Here is a 26,654-nt window from a genome sequence, read left to right as displayed (position 1 = left end):
ACCAGGTGGTATAAGTGAGAGGGCGTGTCCCAGCCGCCGGGCGACGGAGTTGGGATTGACGGCCCCATCCCGCCAATCAGAGTTGAGCGATGGAGGTATTTGGCCAATAGGGATGGCTGGGATGACGTAGCGGCGGCGTGCTGGACCAATCGCAGGAGGGAGGGCGGTTGGAAAGTGGGGGGGCGGGTGGCTGAAGGGACCAACCAATGAGGTTCCGACGCCGCGCGTGAATGGCGGCGTGGTCAGCCAATGAAGGGAGAGAGAGGAACGGCAGGCCAATGAAAAGGCTCGAGGGGCAGAGCCTGAGGGGGGGTTCCGATCAATTGTGGAAGACAGGTAGGGTGACCCATCCGGGGAGGGGCGGGAGGAGAGAGCTCGGCCAATCGCAGGAGGGGTGACGGAGAGCCACCCAATGAGACCCCGAGGCCGCGCCTGACTGGCGGCGCGGTCGACCCATGGGAGCGAGAGGGGCGGGGAGTTTCGGCCGACCAATGAGTCTGGGCCGGGCGGTGCGACCAATCGGGGAGGCGGAGGAGTCAGAGGGCCAAGGGCCCCCACAGGCGCAGCCAGTCTGGGCTCGGCCGCCGGTCGGTGAGGATCTCGGTTGCCATAGGAACTGTCGTAGGTCTGGTCTGGCCTGGCCTGGCCTGGCGGACGGTCACTGAGGTAAATGTGAACCGGGCGGAGAAGGGAAAGATGTCCGAGTGGAGCCTGGCCACCGAGTTGGTCTACAAGCTGCCCGCCAGCGTCATGTACGAATTCTACTCGGTGATGGACTCGCTGGGTAACGCCGACTGGGACCGTTTCGGTGAGCTTATTGAATATATAACGCACAGAGACATAAGTCACACCACCCCCCCCCCAATGCACATCACAGATAAAACCCAACACGTTGCAAAGTTCATTCAATTTAATGCAAAATCAGGCAAAACATTTTTAAAAAAAAAATACGATTGCTTCTCCTCGAAACCCATTCCTGTCAATCGATTAAAACCTTTTACCTCTTGCAAATCTCACGTGCCAAGTGATCCAGGGTGTTGCAGTGGTGTGCTGAATTAATCCCATGTGCAAAGTCATGTTTACAGTTTGCATGTTGCTGTCATGCTTACTGTTACGTGTAAATTAACGCAGGGATGTGCAAAGTGATCTTTGCATCTTATTAAGGTGCAGAATAGTTGTTGATATATCGCAATTATGTTCAGAGTAAACTTCATGTGTTATCTGTGAAGTAATCTTTATGTATTGCTAACCTGTGTGCAAAGTGATTTAGATGTTGCAATTGTGTGCAAAATAATCTTTTTATTTTGCATATAAATTAAGATATGCTTATAGGTTGCAATTAGGTGGAAAGTGCCTTTTATATATTGCAATAAAGTGCAAAACAATCATATCCAAATTAACAGTATGGTCATATATTGCAATTGCATGTCATATAACCTTTATGATGTGCAAATTTACCTTTATTTTGCATATACATTAAGATATAATGTTTTATATATTGCAATAATGTGCAAAATAATCTTTATGTATTGCAAATCATACATAAAGTAAACTTTATACATGTCGCAAGTTATAGGCACAACAGTTATACATTAATTAAAAACAAAAAACTACTGCGGATGCTGGAAATCCAAAACAAAAACAGAATTACCCTGGAAAAACTCAGCAGGTCTGGCAGCATCGGCGGAGCCAGACCTGCTGAGTTTTTCCAGGTAATTTTGTTTTAGTTGTACATTAATTACTGTGTGTGCAAAACTACCTTTAAAATTTATTTTGCCTTTTAACTGCAAAATAATTAAAACTGTACAATAATCTTAAATGTTATATTGCAGTTACGAAAAATAACTTTTGAATTATGTGTCTGATATTAGTACTTCAACTACAAAGCAAGCTGCCTGTCAATAGTTTTAAAAGTACATATTTTTATTAAATGGTTCAGATTTTATTAATATTATTTGAAATATATACACATTGAGCATGAAGAAAATCACATACAAGAGTCTTTAAATTTTGCATCAGTTCAGCTTAGTAAAGTAAGAACCTATTTGACTCCGATGTAACACCTAATAGAAGTTTAAACGTGTCATTAAAGAATACAAATTCCTTAAGTTTTGCAGGCATTTGGTAACTAAAAGACCAAGTGTCTTTCTTAAATTGGTTTGGTAATATATCGTTTTAATGTAGAGTAATTTAACTATGTTCACTTATCGTAGTGTTTTAACAGTACGATAACACCTCTGACGATGGTTCAGACCTGTGACCTTAAAGGAATGCAGAGCCGAAAGAGGGATTTAGAGTGTGGTTGAAAGCTCGGTCAAAAGTGGGTTATTGGGTCAGCTTTGAAGGAGGGATGGGTGGAGTAGGTATGCCAGTGAGTGGAGGACGAATGGGAGAGGGAGACGTGTTAAGAGAGAATCAAACAGACAGCCTTTTGACATGCTTGGCAAACAAATCCCTGATTCATGGGCAGATATTCTTGTCTCACAATGCCTCCAAGTGCTTTCTGACGACAATTAAGTAGTTTAGTGCTCACTGCGGCAGTGTAGGAAAGCAAGATCCTGGGGCAAGTATTTATTCTTCAACCAATGTCACTTTTAAAAAAAAAAAAAATGATCTGGTCATTGTGGGATCTTCCTGCGCGCGCACACAGTTTTTTGTTGCCCTGTTTCCATAAGACATAGGAGCAGAAATTAGGCCATTCGGCCCATCGAGTCTGCTCCTCCATTCAATCATGGCTCATAAGTTTCTCAACCCCATTCTCCCGCCTTCTCCCCGTAACCTTTGATCCCCTTACTAATCAAGAACCTATCTATCTCGGTCTTAAATACACTCAATGACCTGGCCTCCACAGCCTTCTGTGGCAATGAATTCCATAGATTCACCACTCTCTGGCTAAAGAAGTTTCTCCTCATCTCTGTTCTAAAAGGTCTTCCCTTTACTCTGAAGCTGTGCCCTCGGGTCCTAGTCTCTCCTACTAATGGAAACATCTTCCCCACGTCCACTCTATCCAGGCCTTTCAGTATTCTGTAAGTTTCAATCAGATCCCCCCCTCATCCTTCTAAACACCATCGAGTATAGACCCAGAGTCCTCAAACGTTCCTCAAATGTTAAGCCTTTCATTCCTGGGATCATTCTCATGAACCTCCTCTGGACCCTCTCCAGGGCCAGCACATCCTGGACTAGGACTCCCAAGTCCCTTTGCACTCCAGATTTCTGAATTCTCTCCCATTTAGAAAATAGTCTATGCCTCTATTCTTCCTACCAAAGTGCATGACCTCACACTTCCCCACGTTGTATTCCACCTGCCACTTCTTTGCCCATTCTCCTAACCTGTCTAAATCCTTCTGCAGCCTCCCCGCCTCCTCAATACTACCTGTCCCTCCACCTATCTTTGTATCATCTGCAAACTTAGCCAGAATGCCCTCAGCTCCTTCATCTAGATCATTAATGTATAAAGTGAAAAGTTGTGGTCCCAACACTGACCCTTGCGGAACTCCACTAGTTACTGGCCGCCATCCTGAGCAGGACCCCCTTATCCCCACTCTCTGCCTCCTGCCAGACAGCCAATCTTATATCCATGCTAGTACCTTGCCTCTAACGCCATGGGCTCTTATCTTACTGAGCAGCCTCCTGTGCAGCACCTTGTCAAAGGCCTTCTGGAAGTCCAAGTAGATAATATCCATTGGCTCTCCTTTGTCTAACCTACTCGTTACCTCCTCAAAGAATTTTAACAGATTTGTCAGGCATGACCTCCCCTTGAAACCATGCTGACTTTGCCCTATTTTACCACGCACTTCCAAGTATTCTGAAATCTCATCCTTAATAATGGACTCTAAAATCTTACCAACGACCGAGGTCAGGCTAATCGGCCTGTAATTTCCCGTCTTTTGCCTCACTCCCTTCTTAAACAGGTGGGTTACATTAGCAATTTCCCAGTCCTCTGGGACCCTCCCTGACTCCAGTGATTCCTGAAAGATCACCACTAACGCCTCCACTATCTATTCAGCTATCTCCTTCAGATCTCTGGGGTGTAATCCATCTTGTCCAGGTGATTCATCCACCTTCAGATCTTTCAGTTTTCCTAGCACCTTCTCCTTGGTAATGGCCACCATTCTCACCTCTGCCCCCAGACTCTCTTGAATTTTGGGGATGTTACTCGTGTCTTCCTCTGTGAAGACTGACGCAATGACCTGTTCAATTCCTCCGCCATTTCTTTGTTCCCCATTATTACTTCTCTAGCGTCATTTTCCAGTGGCCCAATGTCCACTTTTGCCTCTCTCTTACCCTTTATATATCTAAAAAAACTCTTGCAATCTTCTTTTATATTACTGGCTAGTTTACCCTCATATTTAATCTTCTCCCTCCTTATTTCTTTTTTAGTTGTCCTCTGTCGGTCTTTGTAGGCTTCCCAAACCCCTGGTTTCCCACTGCTCTTCGCTGCATTGTATGCTTTCTCTTTAGCTTTTATGCTGTCCCTGACTTCCCTTGTCAGCCATGGTTGCCTCGTCCTCCCTTTTGTATGCTTCTTCTTCCTAGGGATGAATTTTTGCAGTGTCTCCCAAATTACTCCCAGAAACTCCTGCCATTGCTGTTCCACTGTCTTTCCTGCTAGGCTCATCTCCCAGTCAATTCTGGCCAGCTTCTCCCTCGTGCCTCTGTAGTTACCTTTACTCAACTGTAATACCGTTACATCTGATTCCAGCTTTTTCCTCTCAAATTGCAGGGTAAATTCTATCATGTTATGATCACTTCCTCCTAAGAGCTCCTTCACCTTAAGCTCCCTTATCAAATCTGCCTCATTACACAACACTAAATCTAGAATTGCCTGTTCCCTAGTGGGCTCCACCACAAGCTGCTCCAAAAAGCCATCTCGTAGACACTCCACAAATTCCTTTTCTTGGGATCCACTACCAACCTGATTTTTCCCAGTCTACCTGCATATTGAAATCCCTCATGATCACTGTAACCTTGCCTTTCTTACACGCCTTTTCTATCTCCTGGTGTATCTTGTGCCCCACATCCTGACTACTGTTCGGAGGCCTGTACATAACTCCCAATATGGTTTTTTTACCTTTGCGGTTCCTCAACTCTACCCACACAGATTCTACATCATCTGACCCTACGTTGTTTCTTGCTATCGATTTAATTTCATTTCTTACTAACAAAGCAACTCCACCCCCTCTGCCAACCTGCCTATCTTTTCGATAGGATGTATAACCTTGGATATTTAGCTCCCAGTCCTGATCCCCTTGCAGCCATGTCTCCGTGATGCCCACCACATCATGCCTGCCAGTTTCAATCTGCGCCACAAGCTCATTTACCTTATTTCGTATACTGCGTGCATTCAGATACAACACCTTCAGTCCTGTATTTCCCATCCCCTTTCTCATTGTCGTCCCTTTATCTGATGTGCATGAAGTTAGATTCCTAGCCCTTTCCAAACACTCTGTCCTATTTTGTGTTCTGGAGACTTTAATAGCCTCTCCTAGGCTCTCCTTCCTTATCAGCTTTTTCATAATTTTCCATGAAGTTGAATCCACCCCCCAACATGCTAACCGGCTGCTTTGTTTCCCATTAGTCATACTTCTTGGAGTTTTACCCTTCCCTTCCCCCCCACTTTCTAGTTTAAAGTCCTGTTGACCACCCTATTTATCCTTTTCGCTAGAACATTGGTCCCAGATCGGTTCAGGTGGAGACCGTCCCAACGGTACAGATCCCTCCTGTTCCAATACTGATGCCAGTGCCCCACAAAATGGAACCCCTCTTTCCCGCACCACTCCTTTAGCCACGTGTTTACTTCCCTTATTCTTGCGTCCCTATGCCAATTTGCACGTGGCTCGGGTAGAAATCCGGAGATTATAACCCTTGAGGACCTGTTCTTTAATTTAGTTCCTAGTTCCTGATAATCCCCAAACAGGTCCTCTTTCCTAGTCTTACCTATGTTATTTGTCCCGACGTGGACCACAACAACTGGATCCTCCCCCTCCCTCTCCAAAACCCTTTCAAGCCGGTCAGAGATGTCCCTCACCCTGGCACCGGGCAGGCAACATACCGTGTGGGACTCTCGATCCTGCTCACAAAGGATGCTGTCAATTCCCCTAACTATAGAATCCCCTCCAACTACCACTTGTCTTTTTGCTCCCCCCTCTTGAATGGCCTCCTGTGCCACGGTGCCGTGGTCAGCTGGCTCATCCTCCCTACAGCCCTGTTCCTCATCCACACAGGGAGCAAGTACCTCGTACCTGTTGGACAAGGTCAAGAGCTGAGGCTCCTCTGTTCCTGAACATGGGATCCCTCTGCCTGCCTCACTTGCAGTCACACCCTGCTGACCCTGACCACTGACCGGACTTGAGGTACTTAATCTACCGGGTGTGACCGCCTCCTGAAACAAAGCGTCCAGGTAACTCTCCCCCTCCTGGATGTGCCGCAGCGTCCGGAGCTCGGACTCCAGCTCACCAATCCTGAGGTGGAGTTCCTCCAGCAACCAACACTTGCTGCAGATGTGGTCACTGCGGCTCGCAATGGGATCTGCCAGCGCCCACATCATACAGCTACAGCACATCACCTGCCCAGCCATCTCCACTTAGTTGAGTCATTTATGAATTAGCTTTGCAGTGTTGTTTTTTTTTTCAAACTTGGTGCAGATTTCCTACTAACCAGCCAGGTCACGGCTTTCCTGAGTCGTCACTTGTTCAGTTTTATCCTGTGTCTCCGCCGCTCTCCTCGCGCTCTTTTATCTTCCCTCATTACAGCCCTGTCTACGCTTCAGAAAGCTGCAAAACGCTTTGGAACATCCTGAAGCCGTGAAAGGTTTCTACAGAAAGGCAAGTTCTTCAAGGGCTGTGTAGGTACTGTGTACAGTTTTGCTCTCCTTTTATTGAAGGAAGGATATAAATGCGTTAGAAGCAGTTCAGAGAAGGTTCACTCGATCGACACTTGGGATGAGGGGGTGACCTTAACAAGCAAAGGCTTGACAGGCTGGGCCTGTACCCATTGGAGTTTAGAAGAAAGAGAGGTGATCTTATTGAAATATATAAGATTCTGAGGGGGACTGGACGGGGTAGATGCTGAAGAGGATGTTTCACAGAGACTAGAGCTGGAGTACACATTTAAAAATAAGGAAGGTGCCCCCCGTTTAAGACGGAGATGAGGAGAATTCTTTTTCTACCTGAGAGGACCGTGAGTCTTTGGAACTCTCTTCCCCAGAGAGCAGAGGAGGCAGGAGCAATGAATATTATCAAGGCAGCAGTAGATAAACCCTGACTCCTGCCTTAGTCAAGAATCTACCGGGGGTAGGCTGTCTGTGGAGTTGAGGCCTCAATCCGATCAGCCATGACTTTGTTGAATAGGGGTGCAGGCTCGAGGGGCCGAGTGGCCTACCCCTCCTCATTCCTATGCTCATACGAAAGGTAACAATCAACTTATGCATAACAAGCTCCCGCAAACAGCAGGGATGGGGGGGGATGAGCAGGTTGTGATCTTGGTGGATCAGCCCAAAGCACCTTGGGGAGATACGCCCTGCTCGTCTTTGGGGAAAGAGCGATGGGGTCTTTTTTTGCAGCCATCCAACAGGGCAGATGGCAGCCTTGGCTTCGCGTCCCGTCCAAGGGATGGCACCTGCGACAGTGCAGCATTCCCTTGGCGCCGCTCCAGCGGAGCGGAGAGTCAGCCGGGATTTTACGCTCGAGCCCCCGGAGCGGGACCCAGAACGCACAACCTCCTGCTCGGAGGTGAGCGTGTTACGCACTGAGAGCCACGGCTGGCGTTGTCGGCGATGTGCTGCGTTTTACTTGAGAAAGTATCGCAGAACATGCCCCCAATAAATGACAGTATAAAGCAGCTGGCACGTTTTTGCAATGTGAGATAAGTGTTTAAAAAAAAATTTTAGTTTTGTCATTGGTCAACACAGAGGTGTGGAAAATGAGTGATTTTTTTTAAATATAAAGAAGCAGGGACATGAGGAGCCGCCTTGGCTGCAGTGGTACTTCATTTAAGTGGCACCTTATGAGAGCCTTAAGGGCTTGTCAAAGTGCATTATAAATCGCTGGTCACTGCAGCCGAACGCAAGAGTCATTCTACACTCGTCAAAGTGCCAGAACGGATGAGTGACCAGGTTAACTTCGTTTTCTTGTACTCGAAAACCACTGACCGGTTTTCTGCCGGTCTGTGGCCACTTGGGTGAAAGCACGCAGTCCCACTACTGTCGCGCCGACGAACTGAACGTTGAATGGATGGACTTGGAAGGTCATCCCAACCTCCTGTGACGTTGACGTTTCGGTGGGGGTGCGGTTTTAGCCCGCACAGCTTGGCCGGACGGATGAAACTGCCTCCAAAAATATATCGTCCCATTCCTCCTCGATTCCAACTCTCCGCCATCTTCAGCGGGTAAATTGGGCGCTGTCTTTCAGTCTCTACCTGCAGGAAGATGTGGCCCTTTGAGGGTAATGGGCCCCACAGGAGCCAGGCAGCTCCTGAACCTCAAGAGGCACACCTGGGGCTCTGATACCGCAGGCTCCCCGCTCCTCTCTCCCCACCCCTGCCAACAAACCCCACATCCATCCTCTTCCCCAGTGGCTTGCTTTAGCTTTGGCAGGCAGCCTCCAGACTCCCAACCTCTCACCCGCTGTTAGCTAGTCACCTTTCCAGTACTATCGTCTCCCAGTCCATGTGGCATGGGTACACCCGCAGCGTTGTTAGGGAGGGAGTCCCAGGATTTTGACCCAGCGACGATGAAGGAATGGCCAATATATTTCCAAATCAGGATGGTGTGTGTGTGGCTCGGAGGGGAACTTGCAGGTGGCGTTGGTCCCATGTGTCTGCTGCCCTTGCCCTTCTAGATGGTAGTGGTCGTGGGTTTGGAAGGTGCTGTCGAAGGAGCCTTGGTGAGTTGCTGCAGTGCATCTTGTAGATGGTACACACTGCTGCCATTGTGCATCGGTGGTGGAGGGAGTGTTTGTTGAAGGTGGTGGATGGGGTGCTGATCACATGGGCTGCTTTGACCTTGATGGTGTCGAGCTTCTTCAGTGCTGTTGGAGCTGCACTCATCTGGGCACTCACCTTCACTTGTGCCTTGTAGATGGTGGACAGGCTTTGGGGAGTCAGGAGGTGAGTTACTCGCCGCAGGATTCCCAGCCTCTGACCTGCTCTTGTAGCCACAGTATTTATATGGCTGGTCCAGTTCCGTTTCTGGTCAATGGTAACCCCCAGGATCTCCTCTGCACCCTCTCCAGTGCAATCACATCCTTCCTATAATGTGGTGACCAGAACTCCAGGCAGTACTCTAATTGTCGCCTGACCAGTATTTCGTACAGTTCCAGCATAACCTCCTGACTCTCCTATTCTCTGCCTCGGCTAATAAAGGCAAGTAGTCCATATCCCTTCTTACCCACCTTATTTACCTTCAGGGATCTGTGGATATGCACCCCAAGGTCCCTCTAATCTTCAGTACTTTCCAAGGTCCTACCATTCATAGTGTAATCCCTTGTCTTGTCAGCCCTCCCCAAGTGCATTACCTCACACTTTTCCGGGTTGAATTCCATTTGCCACTGCTCTGCCCACCTGACCCGTCCATTGATATCCTCCTGCAGTTTACAGCTATCCTCCTCACTGTTTACCACCCTACCAATTTTTGTGTCATCTGCGAACTTTTTGATCATACCCCCTACATTTAAGTCCAAATCATTTATGTATGTACCCATTAGATCTCCCCTCAACCACCTCTGTTCCAAAGAAAGTTGATCTGAGGTGAGGTGAGGACGCTTAAGTGTTAGGTCCCTGGGGTGAGGGGGGGTTGCGCTATAATGAGAGGCTGAGTAAATTGGGCCGATGTTCTCTGGAGTTTAGCAGAATGAGAGGCGTTCGCATTGAAACACACAAGATTCTGAAGGGGTTTGACAGGGTGGGCGCTGAGAGATTGTTTCTGCTGGTTGGGGGAATCTAAAACACGGTGAGGAGGGGGGGTGGGGGGTGGGGCACAGTCTTAAGGTAAGGAGCCGATCATTTGGGACTGAGATGAGGAGAAATTCCTTCACTCGAAGGGTTGTGAATCTTTGGAATTCTCTCCCCCAGAGGGTTGCGGACGGTCCTTTGTTGAAGACATTTAAAGCTGGGATGGACCGATTTTAGGCCTCAGAGAATCGAGGGATAGGGGGAAGTGGGCGGCAAAGTGGCGTTGAGGCCCATGGCCAGCCACGATCGCATTGAATTGGGGAACCGGCTCCTTGGGCCGAATGGCCTATTTCTCCTGCCTCTTGTGTTTTTGTCAGTCTTAGGGAGGAGGTTTTAGCCTCCTGATTGCTATTCACTGTGAAAGTAAAACTTCAAGGTGAAAATTCAGAGCACTCTGCAGTGCTCCTCACATATATTTAAAAAGGGAGGTAGAGAGAAAGCAGGGAATTATCGACCAGTCAGCCTGATGCCGGTAATGGGGAAAATTCTAGAGCCCGTTGTAAAAGATTTAATAGCTGAGCACGTGGAAAACAGTGGCAGAATCAGACAGAGTCTGCATGGATTTATGAAGGGAAAGCATGCTTGACAAATCTACTGGAATTTTTCGAGTATGTCACTAGTAGAGTTAATGAGGCGGGAACCAGTGGATGTGGTTTATTTGGACTTTCAGAAGGCTTTCGACCAAGTCCCCCATAAGAGATTGGCGTGTAAAATTAAAGCGCATGGGATTGGGGGTAGTGTTTTGAGATGGATAGAAAACTGGTTGGCAGACAGGAAACAAAGAGCAGGAATAAACGGGTCTTTTTCCGAATGGCAGGCAGTGACTAGTGGGGTACCACAGGGATCGGTGCTGGGACCCCAGCTATTCACAATATATATTAATGATTTAGATGAGGGAACTAAATGTTATATCTCCAAATTTGCAGATGACACAAAGCTGGGTGGGAGGGTGAGCTGTGAGGAGGATGCAGGGATGCTTCAGTGTGATTTGGACAAGCTGAGTGAGTGGGCAAATGCATGGCAGATGCAGTATAATGTGGATAAATGTGAGGTTATCCACTTTGGCAGCAAAAACAGGAAGGCAGATTATTACCTGGCTATAAATTGAGGGAGGGGAATGTGCATCAAGACCTGGGTGTCCTCGTACACCAGTCGCTGAAGGTAAGCATGCAGGTGCAGCAGGTGGTAAAGAAGGCAAATGGCTTGTTGGCCTTCATAGCGAGAGGATTCAAATACAGGAGCAAGGATGTCTTGCTGTAATTGTACAGAGCCTTGGTGAGACCACATGTGGAATAGTGTGCGCAGTTTTGATCTCCTTATCTGAGGAAGGATGTTCTTGCTATAGAGGGAGTGCAGCGAAGGTTTACCAGACTGATTCCTGGGATGGTGGGACTGACATATGACGAGAGATTGAGTCGATTAGGATTATATTCGCTGGAGTTCAGAAGAATGAGGGGGGATTCTCATAGAAACCTATAAAATTCTAACAGGACTATACAGGGTAGATGCAGGAAGGATGTTCCCGATTGGGGGATGGGGGAGTCCATAACCAGGGGCCACAGTCTGAGGATACGGGGTAGACAATTTAGGACTGAGATGAGGAGAAATTTCTTCACCCAGAGAGTGGTGAGCCTGTGGAATTCGCTACCACAGAAAGTAGTCGAGTCCAAAACATTGTATGTTTTCAAGAAGGAGTTGGATATAGCTCTTGGGGCGAAAGGGATCAAAGGGTATGGGGAGAAAGCAGGAGCAGGCTATTGAGTTGGATGATCAGCCATGATTATAATGAATGGCGGAGCAGGCTCGAAGGGCCGAATGGCCTACTCCTATTTTCTACGTTTCTATAGAAAGGTGCACCACACAACAGGAGGAAGGAGAACAAGATGGGGAAGAGCAAATAGAACATTAATAGGAGCAGGAGTGGGCCCCTTGATCCTGCTCCCCTATTCAATAAGATCATGGCTGATCTGATTGCGGCCTTAACTCCACTTTCCTGTCTGTGCCCCTCCCCCCATAACTCTTGACCCCCCCCTTGTCGATCAAAAATCTGTCTAACTCAGCCCTGAATATGTCCAGTGACCCGGCCTCCGCTGCTCTCTAGGTGGGGGAGAGAATTCCCCAGACTGACCACCCTCTGAGAGAAGAAATTCCTCCTCATCTCCGTCTTCAATGGGAGACCCCTTATTGTGAAACTATGCCCCCCCCCCCCCCCTTTCTAGATTTTCCCCCAACGAGAGGGAAACACCCTCTCAGTGTTTTGCCCTGTCAAGCCCTTCTCCCCTCCAGCCCCTGGCCGAATTTGACGTGTTTCAATAAGATCGCCTCTCATTCTTCTAAACTCCCAACGGGTCGAGGCCCAACCTGCTCAGCCTTTCCTCATCAGACAAACCCCCTTCATCCCAGGAATCGGCTGAGCGTGACGGGGTTAACTTAGTTTTCCGAGAGAGTTTAGCCTGCAAAGGTTAAGAGGAGGTTTCTCGGTGCCGGGTTCATTTACAGGCAAATATGTGCTTTAAAGTCATGTGTGGTGCTTCCTGCCTGACCTCGCTTGGTTTTTCTTAAATCATTTTTTCCACGGGTGTAATGAGTCAGCATTCGTCATCGCAGTGCACGCCTGGATCTTCCTTTTTTTTAAAAAAAAGTGCTGTATGTTTGAACGCCAGTGCTGGGTGCTCTTTCCCGACCCGTTAGAGTTGTGTCCTTCTCGCCCAGTCCCACGCCCTCGAGCGCGACTGGCTTCCGCTCCGGTTCGGCGGCTGACGAGCCCCCGGTACCGCGACCTGCAGACTCTGCCGCGCGTGGGGCAGGTGGCGCTCGGAGGGATCGGGCGGGCGAGGCGTTGGGAGGTTTGCGCGCGCCCTCTCACTGGCAGCCTCTCCGTGTGCCCGGTGCCCTTCCCCGGTAAACCGCCTCCATTTCGGTTGGTCACGAGCCGGCGACTCCCTCCCCCATCGTCGGCGGGGGGGTGGTGTCTGACCTCTTCAGGGATGCTTTGAGGGCGTCCCTGTAAGAGCTTTCGCTGTCCTCCCGGGAGACTCCCGCCGCGGCAGAGTTCCGAGCGGAGCAATAGCTTCAGGAATCCGGTGTCGGGCGTCCGATCGACACGTCTCGCCCAGCAGAGCCGGTTTTGAGTGATTAACATCTCAACCCTGGGGGCGATGGCTTAGGAGAGGATTATTTTTTTTTGTTTTGTTCATTCACAGGATGTGGACGTCACTGGCTGGGCCCAGCATTTATCGCCCATCCCTAATTGCCCCTTGAGAAGGTGGTGGTGGTGGTGAGCCGCCGCCTTGAACCGCCGCTGTCCGTGTGGCGTAGGTACACCCGCAGCGCTGTTAGAGAGGGAGTTCCAGGATTTTGACCCAGTGACAGTGAGCAAACGCCCGATATGTTTCCAAGTCAGGGCGGTGTGTGGGGCTTGGAGGGGAACGTGCAGGTGGTGGTGTTCCCCATGTGTCTGCCACCTTTGCCCTTCTAGATGGTAGAGGTCGCAGGTTTGGAAGGTACTGTCGAAGGAGCCTTGGTGAGTTAGTGCAGTGCATCTTGCAGATGGGGGCGATGGCTTGGGAGAGGACGCTGCTGTTGAGCTGCCTTTCTAGCCACCAGATTGGGAGGATCTTGCCGAGTCCCAGCAGCTGGTAACACTCCAGCGATTTAAGGTTCCCGCTGTAGGTTGTCCAAGTCTCTGAAGCGCACGGGGCTCACTGCCGCCTGGTAAATCATGACCATCCCTTTGGGTTTGGGGCCCTGGCCCTCAAATACTCTTTTTTCCTCAGTTGGCCGAAGGCTCAGCGGACCCAGTGGGTCGCTCATTACCCTGTGCCCGTGTCGCTGTTGAGTGACCAACAGCAAGGGGATGGACGCTGGTGCCCCCGGCATTGGCATGAAGACACTCCTGAGATGGTTTGAAGCCAGCACGATGACATTGTGCTTCTGGTGATTTTGTGCGTGTTGGCCAGGGTTTCAGTGAATGACTCGCTGGGGATGTGGTAAAGCGTTGTTCCGTGGTAGAGGCCTGAGTGAAACCTGGTAAACCCCGACTGTGCTTTTTTTTACAAACAGTGTGTGACGATGCCTTTGCATCACCGATAGCAACCTTATTGTTGATTTTTTTTTTATAATCTCCTGGATTTCCCCAATGAAGCATTTTCTAAGCAGCGTGGAACTGAATTACGCGAAACAGAAGGGCCCCTGCCTCCGTCTCGAGCCTACCCCGGCGGTCAGCTGGCAGAATTGTCATCCCCCCACCACCCCAAGAGCCTCTCCTCACCATCCAGTGACCCCTCTCGCGCCCCCACCCCACCCCAGTTTGAGAAGTGTACACGTGTTGGGGGGGGGGCCGTCAGGCAGGGATTGGGCTGAGCTGTGAAGCCTCTGCAGTTGAGCAGCCCACTGGCACTCGCTGTCCAGCTCTTGCCGTGAGGAATGAGCAGTCGAGCAAGGTGGTTGGGGCGGGGGCGGGGGGTGGAATCTCGTGACCACTGACTCGGTACGGGTGGTGGGGAGGGGGGTTGGGCAATATTTAATGCTAGCGCAAGTTTCATTGGCAGCCTCAAATGGCCTCGTTTGACTGCTGACCTCGCCTGGACTCATTTTTAACAAGGAGCCATTCATTGAAAGCCCGTACGACTGACAGTGGCTGTTTTGTAAGGTCTCCTACCTGATCGCTGCTCCCTGGGTAAAGTCCCCCCCGAGCTGATTGGAGACTTTCTAACCTCCCCCTGCCTTTGGCTCCAGTGCCTTTAAAACCCAGCACCCCCCACCACCTCGCCTCCCACACCCGCCGCCGCTGGGTCAAGGAGTGACTCAATCGCAACAGGATTCTTGCTCCAGTGATTTGCATCCAGGATTCCTCCGCATGGAAGTTAAGCGAGAACAGGCCCTGGCTTGACAACCCGTGAGACAGCGTTTCAGTTGGCAAAGCCTTATCAGCTGGGGGAGGGGAGGGGGTGGCAGCAGTGGGGGGGGTTGCTGGTGAAGGTTCTCCTCAGACCCCTGAGTACGGGTCATGTGTGAGTGTCTTGTGTGTTCCGTGGGTCACAGCGCAGCGTTGTTTCTGAAATACGGTTGCCAATATTGTTGGGTTTGAAAGTAGCATACGGGAGAGGAGGGAGCAGTAGACATGCGGTGTGGGAAGGGTGGTGGCAGCGGGTGAGCACAGGGAATGCAATGAATGACCTGCAGAAGCTTATTTACACACTATTCAGCCAGACAGACAAATTTCTTACTGGCAGAAAGTAAATTGCTGTGCACTGAGGCTGCACCCGGAGCACTATGTACAGTTCTGGTCTCCTTACTTAAGGAGGGATATTACTCGCCTTGGAATCCGTTCAGAGAAGGTTCACTCGGCCGATTCCTGGGATGAAGGGGGTTTGTCTTATGAGGAGAGGTTGGGCCTCTACCCATTGGAGTTTAGAAGAATGAGAGGTGATCTTATTGAAACATGTTAGATTCTGAGGCGGGGGTTTGACAGGGTCGATGCTGAGAGGATGTTTCCCCCTCGTGGGGGAACCTAGAACTAGGGGGCACGGTTTCAGAATGAGGGGTCTCCCATTGAAGACGGAGGCGAGGAGGAATTTCTTCTCTCAGAGGGCGATCAGTCTGTGGAATTCTCTCCCCCCACCCCCCAGAGAGCGGTGGTGGCCGGGTCACTGAATATATTCAAGGGCCGAGTTAGGCGGATTTTTGATCGACGAGGGGGGGAGGGGTCTAGGGTTATGGTGGGGGACGGGCAGGAAAGTGAAGTTGAGGCCGCAATCGGATCAGCCACGCTCTTATCGAATGGGGGAGCAGGCTCGAGGGGCCGAATGGCCTCCTCCTCCTAATTGTGGTGTTTGGTGGGAGAATAGAGGCGCAGCGTACACATGCATAGCCTCCAAACGGCGCTGAGATAACAGGAGAGACTGTGTGGAGGGCCAGCAGACGCAACACTGGACTTTCGTACATGTGGTGAAACAATTTTTAAAAATAAGAGGAAGCCAGAGGAGTTGTGACTCGAGAACGGTGCCTCCCACACGTTGTCCCGGTGCTGCCCCCCCTTTTTTTTTAATGCCTCAGACTTCGTGTGGCCATCAGAGTGAAAATTCGGGGGCACAAGAGCTGTTGATGTGGAGCTGGACTGGAATGAGGTTGGGGTGGGTGGGTTTGACGATGGGTGTGGAGAAACAGGAGTTTGAGCATCGGGGGAAGTTGATCCAAAAGCAAATGAACATTTAACCTATTCATGGGCCTTTTTTTTTTGCATCAGCAATTGGGCCTTGGAGAGCTGCCCATTTGGCCAGACCCATCGGGAGGAAACAAAATTGAGGATCTAAAGGGGCCCTGTTAGCACTCAGGCTGAGCTCTGTGACAGCCATTACCGCCTTGGAGCTCGCGAGCCCAAAAGCTCGTCTCATAACCCCTAGCGTGGGGATGTCCCGCTCTACAGAGACGAGGTGACGCTTGCACCTCATCTCCATTTTGGTCACTCTCTACACTTGTATTTATATAGCTCCTTCTCAATGTAATAAAACACCCCCACGGCGCTTCATAGGGGCGTTGAGACAGGATTAGTCGCCGAGCCACGTAAGAGATATTAGGGAAGGTTATCGAAAGCCTTGGTCAAACTGGTCATAAAATCCGTTTTAAGCAGCACCTCAAAGGAGGAGAGAGACCGGCGGAGGGGTTCAGGGAGGGAACCCCAGAGCTTGGGGCCCCAGCCCACCTGAAGGCATGGCCGCCAATGGTGGAGCGATGGGAATCGGGGGACACTCAAGGCATCGGAATTGGAGAAGCGCAGAGATCTCAGAGGGCTTGTAGGAGGTTACAGAGATAGTGAGGGTTGTAGGGGCTGGAGGAGGTTACAGAGATAGAGAGGGGTGTAGATGCTGGAGGAGGTTACAGAGATAGGGAGGGGTGTAGGGGCTGGAGGAGGTTACAGAGATAGGTAGGGGTGTAGGGGCTGGAGGAGGTTACAGAGATAGGGAGGGGTGTAGGGGCTGGAGGAGGTTACAGAGATAGGGAGGGTTGTAGGGGCTGGAGGAGGTTACAGAGATAGGGAGGGTTGTAGGGGCTGGAGGAGGTTACAAAGATGGGGAGGGTTGTAGGGGCTGGAGGAGGTTGCAGAGATGGGGAGCTGTGAGAGACATGGAGGGATTTGAAAATAGAGGTGTGAATTTTAAAATAAAGAGGAGCCAGTGTAAGTCAATGAGCACGGGTGGGAGGAGAGCAGAAGTTAGTTTGAGTTCGGACACGGGGGCAGCAGAGTTTTGGATGGGCCGAAGTTTACGGAAGGTCGAATTTTGGGAGAGCGGCCAGGAGAACGTTGGAATAGTCGAGTCTGGAGGTAATGAAGGCGTGGACAAGGGTTTCAGCAGCCAATGAGCTGAGACCGGGGCGGCACCGGGCAACGTTACAGTGGTGGAAGTAGGTGGCCTTAGTGACGACGAGATTGAGGTCGGAAGCTCATCTTGGGGGTCAAAGATGGCACCGAGGTTGAGAACAGTCTGGGTTCAGCCACAGGCAGTTGCCAGGCAGCGGGGGGGGGAGGGGGACAGTGGCAAGGGAACTGGAGTTTGTGGACCGAACTCAATGGCTTACACATGTTCAGTGGGTGGGGAATTGGCGAGACTGATTCCAAGGGAAAAACTGATGAGCTATGAAGAACAAGAAATGAAAGCTTGACAGTCAAGAGAGGCGGGGGTAGGCAGTGGGGATTCTTCAGCAAAGCTTATAAAATATTAAATGGTACAAGTGAGATTAACCTAAATATGACAACCGTCTTAGTCTGGCTGTCAGGATCAAGCGATTTAAATAAATGAGAAGTAAATTTAGCACAGTTATTGCTTTCTCGCTGTGATTCTCACAATCCTGTCTCTCCGATGTATATCAGATGTGACACGTTATCTGCCAAGAGAACTTGGCGCTTGATTGAACTGAAGAAGACACAGGGATTGCCGGGCCTTAAAGGGACATGGCAAGCTGCTTACAATTCCATCATGCCATGACATGCTATTGTGTCACTTCTTGATGAACGAGTGAACTTGGGTTTATCTTGAGCAAAGTCGTGGGAAATGCACTGGGCAGGATTGTCCGTGTTTGGAGCTATCTGAGGGGGGAGGTTAGATGTACAAGGGCGCAGAAGTTGAATATCATGAGAAAGAGAGAGAGAGGTGTTGCTGAAGCTTTTCGTCTCGCACTCATCAGGACAAATACAAGAATACCAAATTTCAGACTATCACAACAATTTATACCACAGGGAAAAAGGCTGCCGATTGGTTGGCAAGTTGGCTCTGATTGGCCGAAGCGTTGCCATGGAGAAAGCAACGGGGAACTATAGGCTCCATAATAATTTAAAAAGGGCGCAAGGCTCGAACATTCCTTTCGTTTGCCGAGGACGGGCCTGTGTGTGTGAATATATGTTACTTCTAGCAAGCGTAAATGAGCTTCGTTACGAGCTCGACTGCTTAGCTTAAACTGGGTGTGAGTGTAGCTATGAGCACACTTGGGATTGTTCAGCAAGTGCTGCCCAATCGCGGAATCGCATCTAACAGCAGACATTTTGTTTTGGGCTTTGTAAGCGTGGGTTGGTTGAGTACTGTCGGTACAAAAAATAATTATGTAACAGCTTTAGCAAAGTGCAACATCCCAAAATGCTTCACAGGTACCTTTTTTTCATAAAGCAAGATTTAACATGGAACCACATCATGAGATATTGGAGACAGGCGACCAAGAGTCCAGTCGAAGAGGTCGGTTTTAAGGAGCATTTTAAAAGAGAGAGAGAGAGAATCTGAGAGGTTTAGGGAGGGAATTCAAGAGCTTAGGGCCCCAGGCAGCTGAAGGCACGGCCGCCAATGGTGGAGCGATGGGAATCGGGGGATGATCAAGAGGCTGGAATTGGAGGAGCGCAGAGATCTCGGAGGGTTGTAGGAGGTTATAGGGAAAGGGGAGGGTTGTCGGGGCTGGAGGAGGTTCCAGAGATAAGGAGGGTTGTGGGGGCTGGAGGAGGTTACAGAGATAGGGAGGGTTGTGGGGGCTGGAGGAGGTTACAGAGATAGGGAGGGTTGTGGGGGCTGGAGGAGGTTCCAGAGATAGGGAGGGCTGTGGGGGCTGGAGGAGGTTACAGAGATAGGGAGGGTTGTGGGGGCTGGAGGAGGTTACAGAGATAGGGAGGGTTGTGGGGGCTGGAGGAGGTTACAGAGATAGGGAGGGTTGTGGGGGCTGGAGGAGGTTACAGAGATAGGGAGGGTTGTGGGGGCTGGAGGAGGTTACAGAGATAGGGAGGGTTGTAGGGGCTGGAGGAGGTTACAGAGATAGGGTTGTGGGAGCTGGAGGAGGTTACAGAGATTGGGTTGGGGGGTGGCGAGGCCATGGAGGAATTTGAAAGCGAGGATGAGAGTTTTAAAATCGCGATGTTGCTGGACCGGGAGCCAGTGTAAGCCAGCGAGCACAGGGGGCAATAGGGGTACGCCATTTAGCGTGAGTTAGGACACAGTGGGGCAGCAGAGCTTTGGATGACCTCAAGTTTACGGAGGGTGGAAGATCAGCCAGGAGAACATCGGAATAGTCGAGTCTGGAGGGAATGAAGGTGTGGACGAAGGTCTCAGCAGCTGATGGGCGGAGTTGGGGGGGCGATGTTACCGAGATGGAACTAGGCTGCCTTCGTCATGACGCGGACGTGAGGTTGGAAGCTCATCTCGGGGTCCAAGATGACACCAAGGTCACGCACGGACTGACACAGCCTCGGGCGCTTGCAAAGAGAGCTCGGGCAGGGATGTCTAAAACTCCCGACTGCTGACCCCTGTCCCAGATCAGCCTCTGAAACCTAACGGGTCTGGCTTAGTTGTGATTATGCTTCCCACTTGGTGCTCGGCGCTGTTTGAATTTTATCGAGCATACGGATTGGGAAAAGGCTGTGCTCTGAAATCCCTGAAACAAGAGCTGGCTGTGCCTGTGCTGGTGAACTTGGGGCTGTTTACAGCTTGTGTAGCGCCTTATAACATTAGAATGCGCCCTCACCCGAATGTAATGGAGACATAAATTGACCTCGAACCAGTTTGGGAGGAGATGACGACTAGAGGCTTGGTCAGGGTGGCACACTTTTATCCGAAAGAGTGAGGAAATTTAACTCCACGTCATGTGCTCTGCTGTTGAAAATATGTTTAAGGGTTGAGACAGATTTTTGGTGTCTCGGGGACGAGGGATATGGGGAGCGGGCGGTAAAGTGGAGTTGTGGCAGATGATCAGCCATGATCGTTGAATGGCGGAGCAGGCTCGAGAGGCTGTGCGCTTTACTTACTCCTGTTCCTATGTAAACGATGGCACAATGTTATTGGACCCGCAGCCTGGGCTAATGATCTGAGTTCGAATCCAATGAATTTGGAATAAAACAAACCGGTCTCGGCGACGGTGAACCGTGTAAACTACCAGATTGTTGTTGAAAACTCATCTGGTTCATTGATGTCCTTTAGGGAAGGAAATCTGCCGTCATATACCTGGCCTGGTCTACATGTGACTCCAGACCCACAGCAATGCGGTCGACTGTTAACTGCCCCTCTGAAACGACCCTAGCAAGATGCCCAGTTCTTTGGAAAACTGCGACAATGGACTGCAGCAGTTCAAAGGACACCCGCCTCCACCATCCCTAATTGCCCTATTACAGCCAAGGATGGGCAATAAATGCCGGCCCTGCCAGTGACGCCCGTGTCCTGCGAATGAGCGAATTTTTAATAAGTGCGGAGAGGCTGACGCGTATGTTCTGGGCCAGCGCCACCTTGTGCAGCGCGTGTCCACGCAAAGGGCTTCTTGGGATGCCTGCTTTAACTGCAGACCGAGCATGTGCCAATGGCGCTGTTGGAGAAACATATTTCGAAAGCCAAGGGACAGAACCAGGGTGGGGGGGACTTCAAGAAGAGAGAGTCCCAGAGTGGGAGGGTTGCGGGATGACTTTAAGGCATCTCCACGGTGGTGGTGGCTGGGTTGGGGAGGGAGGGGAGGATGGGGGAGGAGGAGAGGCCACCCCAGGGTCTGGAGAGGGTCCGCTGGGATGGAATGAGGCCGTGGAGGGGTCGGTGAACTTTGCTGCTTTAGCCATTCACCTTGATGTGCCCTGGTTCTCTATTTTTAAAAAAAAAAACTAATTTGTTTACAGGATGTAGGCGTCACTGGCTAGGCTGGCATCTATTGCCCATCCCCAGTTGCCTTTGAGAAGATGGTGTCACAACTCCACTTTCCCGACCGCCCCCCGTATTCCTTGATTCCCTGGGAGACCAAAGTCTGTCTCAACCTATAAGTATATTCGACGACAGAGGATATGACGTGCAGTTAAATTTCCCCAAGCTGTCGGCTAAGTGTAACCTCCCTGACCAAGTTTCTAGTCATCATCTCCTCCTGAACAGGCTCAGCATCGCTTCTTGGTCTCGATCACATTCTGACAAGGTGCTTTCCAGCGCGACACGGGCTGTAAACAGCCCCGAGTTCACCAGCACAGGCGCAGCCGGCTCCTGTTTCAGGATCTCGAAGAACAGCCTCACCCCAATCTGTATACGCAAGGGGGTTCCGCCAAGGGGAACAGTTTCTGCCTGTCTACCTTGCCCAGGAATACTGTCGGTTCTCTTGTCATGACAGCCACAGGCACAGCAACATCAATTCCCCTTCCTTCCTCCCCCTGCCCTGCCAGCCCCTGGCTGCTCAGACACTCAAAATGACTGTGCGAACACACGAATTTCAGAGCAGGAGTAGGCCATTCAGCCCCTCGAGCCTGCTCCGCCATTCAGTAAGATCGTGGCTGATCTGATTGTGACCTCAGCCCTACATTCCCGTCCACCCCTGATAGCCTTTCACCCACCCTGATAGCCTTTCACCCCCCCCTTGTTTATCAAGAATCTATCTACCTCTGCCTTAAAAATATTCAAAGACTCTACTTCCACCTCCTTTGGAGGAAGAGAGTTCCAAAGACTCACGACCCTCAGAGAAAAAAATTCTCCCCCCTCTGTCTTAAATGAGCGGCCCCTTTTATTTTTAAACAGTGACCCCTGGCTCTAGACTCTCCCACAAGAGGAAACATCCTCTCCACATCCACCCTGTCAAGACCCCTCAGGATCTTATATGTTTCAGCCAAGTCATCTCTTACTCTTGTAAACTCCAGTGGACACTAGCCTAGCTTGTCCAACCTTTCCTCATAAGATAACCCTCCTGTTCCAGGTTTAGCCTGGTAAACCTTCACTGAACTGCTTCTAACGCATTTACATCCTTCCTTAAATAAGGAGACCAATACTGTACACAGTCCTCCGGGTCTGGTCTCACCAGTGCTCAGTGTCAGTGGAGCATAACCTCCCTGCATTTATATTGAATTTTCCTTGCAACAAGCAATAATGTTCTTTTTGCTTTGCTAATTACTTGCTGTACCTGCGTACTAGACCCGTCGTCTGTGCTTTGTGGTTAGCCAAAACCAGCCAGCATTTGCACCAAGCTCCACTCGGCAATGGGACGGTAACTCATGAGGCAAAAAGGCTACGTATTGCTTAGCTCGTTCCACAATGCTTGCAGAAAAGCACCCCTTCTCTTCCCTTCCCACTTACACGCCCGCCGGACCGCTCCGAATGGACGGTGCGTCACCGGAGGGCAGGATCCAGCTCGGCTAAGGCGGGAGTCGGGGCCCAGGGGACCCTCGGACGCCTTCAGCCGTTTTTAACAAACGGGAAGGCGCTGCTGAACAAACCCCGGCGTCCTCGCCGAAGCCGAGCCCCTCCGGCGTCCCGACCGCGATCGAGCGGGATCGGCTCCGCCGGCCTGAGCGCTTGCGGCCCGTGCGCCAAATAATCGGTTCCCAAAGCGAAAATCCTTCGCCTGCGACGTAAGGGATGGCACCCCGATCTGGAGGAGGGCAGAGAAGACCAGCCTGAGGGCCTCGTTGGAAAGGAGACAATGTGGTGTCGGGTGTGCGGGAGGAACTTGCTACCAATTGGCGATACCTCGTCCAGCATCCAGAAACTAATCTTCCCCCGCCCCCGTCCTCCCAACTCCGGCCGGCCCCCCACCTCGGTTCGGGCCAATCGTAAAAAACCCCCCCCTGACAGTGAGTGACCCGTATCCATGCCTGGGAGCGTGGCGAGTTGCAAAGTGGCATGAGCGTGGAGACTGTGCTGTTTATAAATTCAGGGGAAGCAGACCAAAGCAGCAATGTTCGACACGTTGCTCCGGTTGAGTCAGAGGCCTGACTGACTTCCCTGACGTGGACTGACTCTTGTTTTCTTTAGCTACGTGTGGTGCTCTGGCTGAGCAGTGCCTTTTGTCCTGATCTGCGTGGGTGTGTCCTGCCCAGAGGGATTTTTTTTCTTTTAAAATTGGTGAGACGTTGCTCACGACCGATCTGCTGCCTTTTTAATGCGTTCGAACCATTTTTATCACGAGGAAGCAAATTCAGGAGATGGCCTTTTCTTGCCCCCCCCCCACCAGCCCCCACTTCGCTGCGAGAAAGGAAGTACCTTTGCAGCGTAGCGGGGAAGGATGCGAGGTACCTACCGGACCGAGTGATCACAGACCCAGGGAGCAGGCAAAGGGCTCGCGTAGCCGCTGCATCTGTACACGCCTTCGATCTTGTGCGGGATAACTGCACTGAGTTTGTTGAGACTGGAGCCTTGGAAAAGAAAAAGCAGGGAAAGAAAGACTGGCGTTTGATTATACTGCTCGCCGCAGTTTGCAGACCCCTCCCTCCCCCACCCCCCTGCCGGGCGCTTCTTGAAGGGCGCTGGCTGTTATCGTGCAGGAATTGCGGCAGCCAGTTTGTGCACAGCAAGCTCCCACAAACAGCGACGTGACAATGACCCAGATCATCTGGGGTTTGGTTTTTTTTTTGTGTGCGGTGTTGGTTGAGGGATAAATATTGGCCCCCAGGACACCGGGCAGAGCTCGACTACCGCTCCCCCAACCCCCTACACACCGCTCACCATCGAATTAGCAGCCGCGGAATCTTTTGCATCCACCCAAGCAGACAGATGGGGCCTCAGTTTAATGCCCCATCCGAAAGATGGCCCCTCCAGCAGTGTGGTGCTCCCTCGGCACTGGCCCCGCCGGCAGTGCGATGCTCCCTCGGCACTGGCAGTGCAGCGCTGCCACCCCCGGTCGGCAGTGTGGTGCTCCCTCGGCACTGGCCCCGCCGGCAGTGCGGCGCTCCCTCGGCACTGGCACTGGCAGTGCGGCGTTCCCTCGGCACTGGCAGTGCAGCGCTGCCGCCCCCTGGTCGGCAGTGCGGCGCTCCCTCGGCACTGGCACTGGCAGGGCAGCGCTGCCGCCCCCGGTCGGCAGTGCAGCGCTCACTCAGCGCTGGCAGTGCAATGCTCCCTTGGCACTGGCACCGGCAGTGCAGTGCTGCCGCCCCCTCGGTCGGCAGTGTGGCGCTCCGTCGGCACTGGCAATGCAGTGCTGCCGCCCCCGGTCGGCAGTGCGGCGCTCCCTCGGCTCTGGCACTGGCAGTGCGGCAGTGGCCTCGGCACTGGTCCCCCCCACCGGCATTGCGGCGCTAGCCTTGGCACCGGCCATCACCGGCAGTGCGGCACCGGCCCCCACCAGCAGTGCAGCACTGGTCTCAACACTGCACTTGAATGCCAGCCTCGATTCCTGTGCTCAAGTCCTGGAGTGTGACTTGAGCCCGGATACCTTTTTTATGAGAGAGAGGCAAGCGTGTTACCAACTGACCCCTCTGATTCCCGAGTGCCGAGGTGGAGCTTTGTACCTGATGTGATGGTGCGTGCACCCAGCTTCCCACTCCGTGTTGTCATAATGATAACAGCAGCACTGCTGCACCCTGGCCGACCTGCAACAGAACAATGGCTGTGTCTTAGGGAAGCCCGCACAAGCAAGGATCTTTGTAAATGGACAGGATGCACCTTGACAGAAATAAATGTGGCCAAATGGTTCAGCTATGGCTCCCTTGAGCTGCGTAAAAGCTGCTTTTAATCCTAGTGCAGGAGAAGCTCATTAGCAGACCACTGAAGCGTGTGTGCTGGTATTCTGTTCTTTGCTAGCACCGCTTTACCAACCTGCAGTGTTACTGTGCTGATCCGATGCTGCAGCTGGCATTGAAGTCCTAGATTTAGCCTTCAGCGTGCTTTGTCGATCTGTTGACCCTGCCGCTATGTACGTGTCAGGTAACCTGGAATAAATGTAATACAAGAGAAACAGACTTGAATTTTATGTAGCACCTTTTCACAGCGTTCGAATGAAGTACCTTCTGAAGTGTCGTCGCTGTTGGAATGTAGAGTAAACACGGTGGTCAACCGGCCCACTACAAAATCCCTGAAGCGGCAGTGAGGTAAATGTCCAGATCACCTGTGTTTGTTTGTAGAATCATCTTGAGCAGTTCTCTGGGAGACTTTGTATGGTTCAGTCACGTCTGTCCCTCCCCCGGCGCACCCTCCTGCACCCCACCCCCCCGCCCCCCAAACCCCTTGACAGGCCTTTCTGCCCGCCAACCCCCCTCCCCCCTTCCGCCCCTGACAGGCCCTCCAGCCTCCCACCCCGCCTCACCCCACCAGCGATCCCTTCTGCCCCTTGTCCCCCCCGCCCCAGCGCCCTGTCCCCATCTATCAACACACTGCCAGTCGCGTGGACGGATCCCTCTTGCCGACGCTGAGTACAGAGAAGGAAGGGGCGATTGGGAGTTGGTTGTTGAGCACACGCAGAGTGGGGAAGTGTGCCTTATGCAGTTAAGATCTAACGGGGTTGACACTCTTTGTTGTTTCTCTTTCAGCTTCCTACATCGTCAGTGACATGACTGAACTTCGGCTACTGGAGAACAGAGGCCATCCTGGTCGGACGCAGAACGTCATGTGGCACTGGATGCATCGCAATGGGACGGTGGGACAGCTGCTGCACATCCTCACCAGTCTAAACCTGTGGAGAGCCAGGGACATCATTCTGTCAGGTGAGTTATATCCTACGTAACCCCCATTACCCCAGCCATTCTTCCTAAATGCTCGTTGTTACGTTTATGGTAGTCATTCAGGGTTAACATTTCCATCCTAGTGTCTAGCAAGTCTTGAGAGTCCCTGCTTTATTCAGCAGGGTATGGATCACTGTACACAGTCCCTGTTTATTCAGCAGGGTATGGATCACTGTACACAGTCCCTGTTTTATACAGCAGGGTAAGGATTATTGTGCGCAGTCCCTGTTTATTCAGCAGGGTAAGGATCACTGTACACACTCCCTGTTTATTCAGCAGGGTAAGGATCACTGTACACAGTCCCTGTTTATTCAGCAGGGTAAGGATCTCTGTACACAGTCCCTGTTTATACAGCAGGGTAAGGATCTCTGTACACACTCCCTGTTTATACAGCAGGATAAGAATCACTGTACACAGTCCCTGTTTATTCAGCAGGGTAAGGATCTCTGTACACAGTCCCTGTTTATTCAGGGTAAGGATCACTGTACACAGTCCCTGTTTATTCAGCAGGGTAAGGATCTCTGTGCAAAGTCCCTGTTTATTCAGCAGGATAAGAATCACTGTACACAGTCCCTGTTTATTCAGGGTAAGGTTCATTCTACACAGTCCCTGTTTATACAGCAGGGTAAGGATCTCTGTACACAGTCCCTGTTTATTCAGGGTAAGGATCACTGTACACAGTCCCTGTTTATTCAGCAGGGTAAGGATCTCTGTACACAGTCCCTGTTTATTCAGGGTAAGGATCTCTGTACACAGTCCCTGTTTATTCAGCAGGGTAAGGATCTCT

The 26,654-nt window shown here is 51.1% G+C and overlaps 1 protein-coding gene across 1 annotated transcript; it reads left to right on the top strand.

The window, feature by feature from the left end:
* Positions 1-638: 638 nt before the first annotated feature.
* Positions 639-25,849, top strand: LOC144675296 (interleukin-1 receptor-associated kinase 1-like; the record flags this gene model as incomplete). Its single annotated transcript, XM_078536157.1, has 2 exons — positions 639-808; positions 25,676-25,849. Coding segments are annotated over exons 1-2 (286 nt in total), but the record flags the coding sequence as incomplete, so codon positions are not given.
* Between the last annotated feature and the right edge of the window lie 805 nt (positions 25,850-26,654).

The sequence above is a fragment of the Cetorhinus maximus genome, unplaced genomic scaffold (genome assembly GCF_964194155.1).
Source record: "Cetorhinus maximus unplaced genomic scaffold, sCetMax3.hap1.1 HAP1_SCAFFOLD_939, whole genome shotgun sequence".
Classification (NCBI taxonomy): domain Eukaryota; kingdom Metazoa; phylum Chordata; class Chondrichthyes; order Lamniformes; family Cetorhinidae; genus Cetorhinus; species Cetorhinus maximus.
This window is presented reverse-complemented; position numbering and strand designations above follow the sequence as displayed.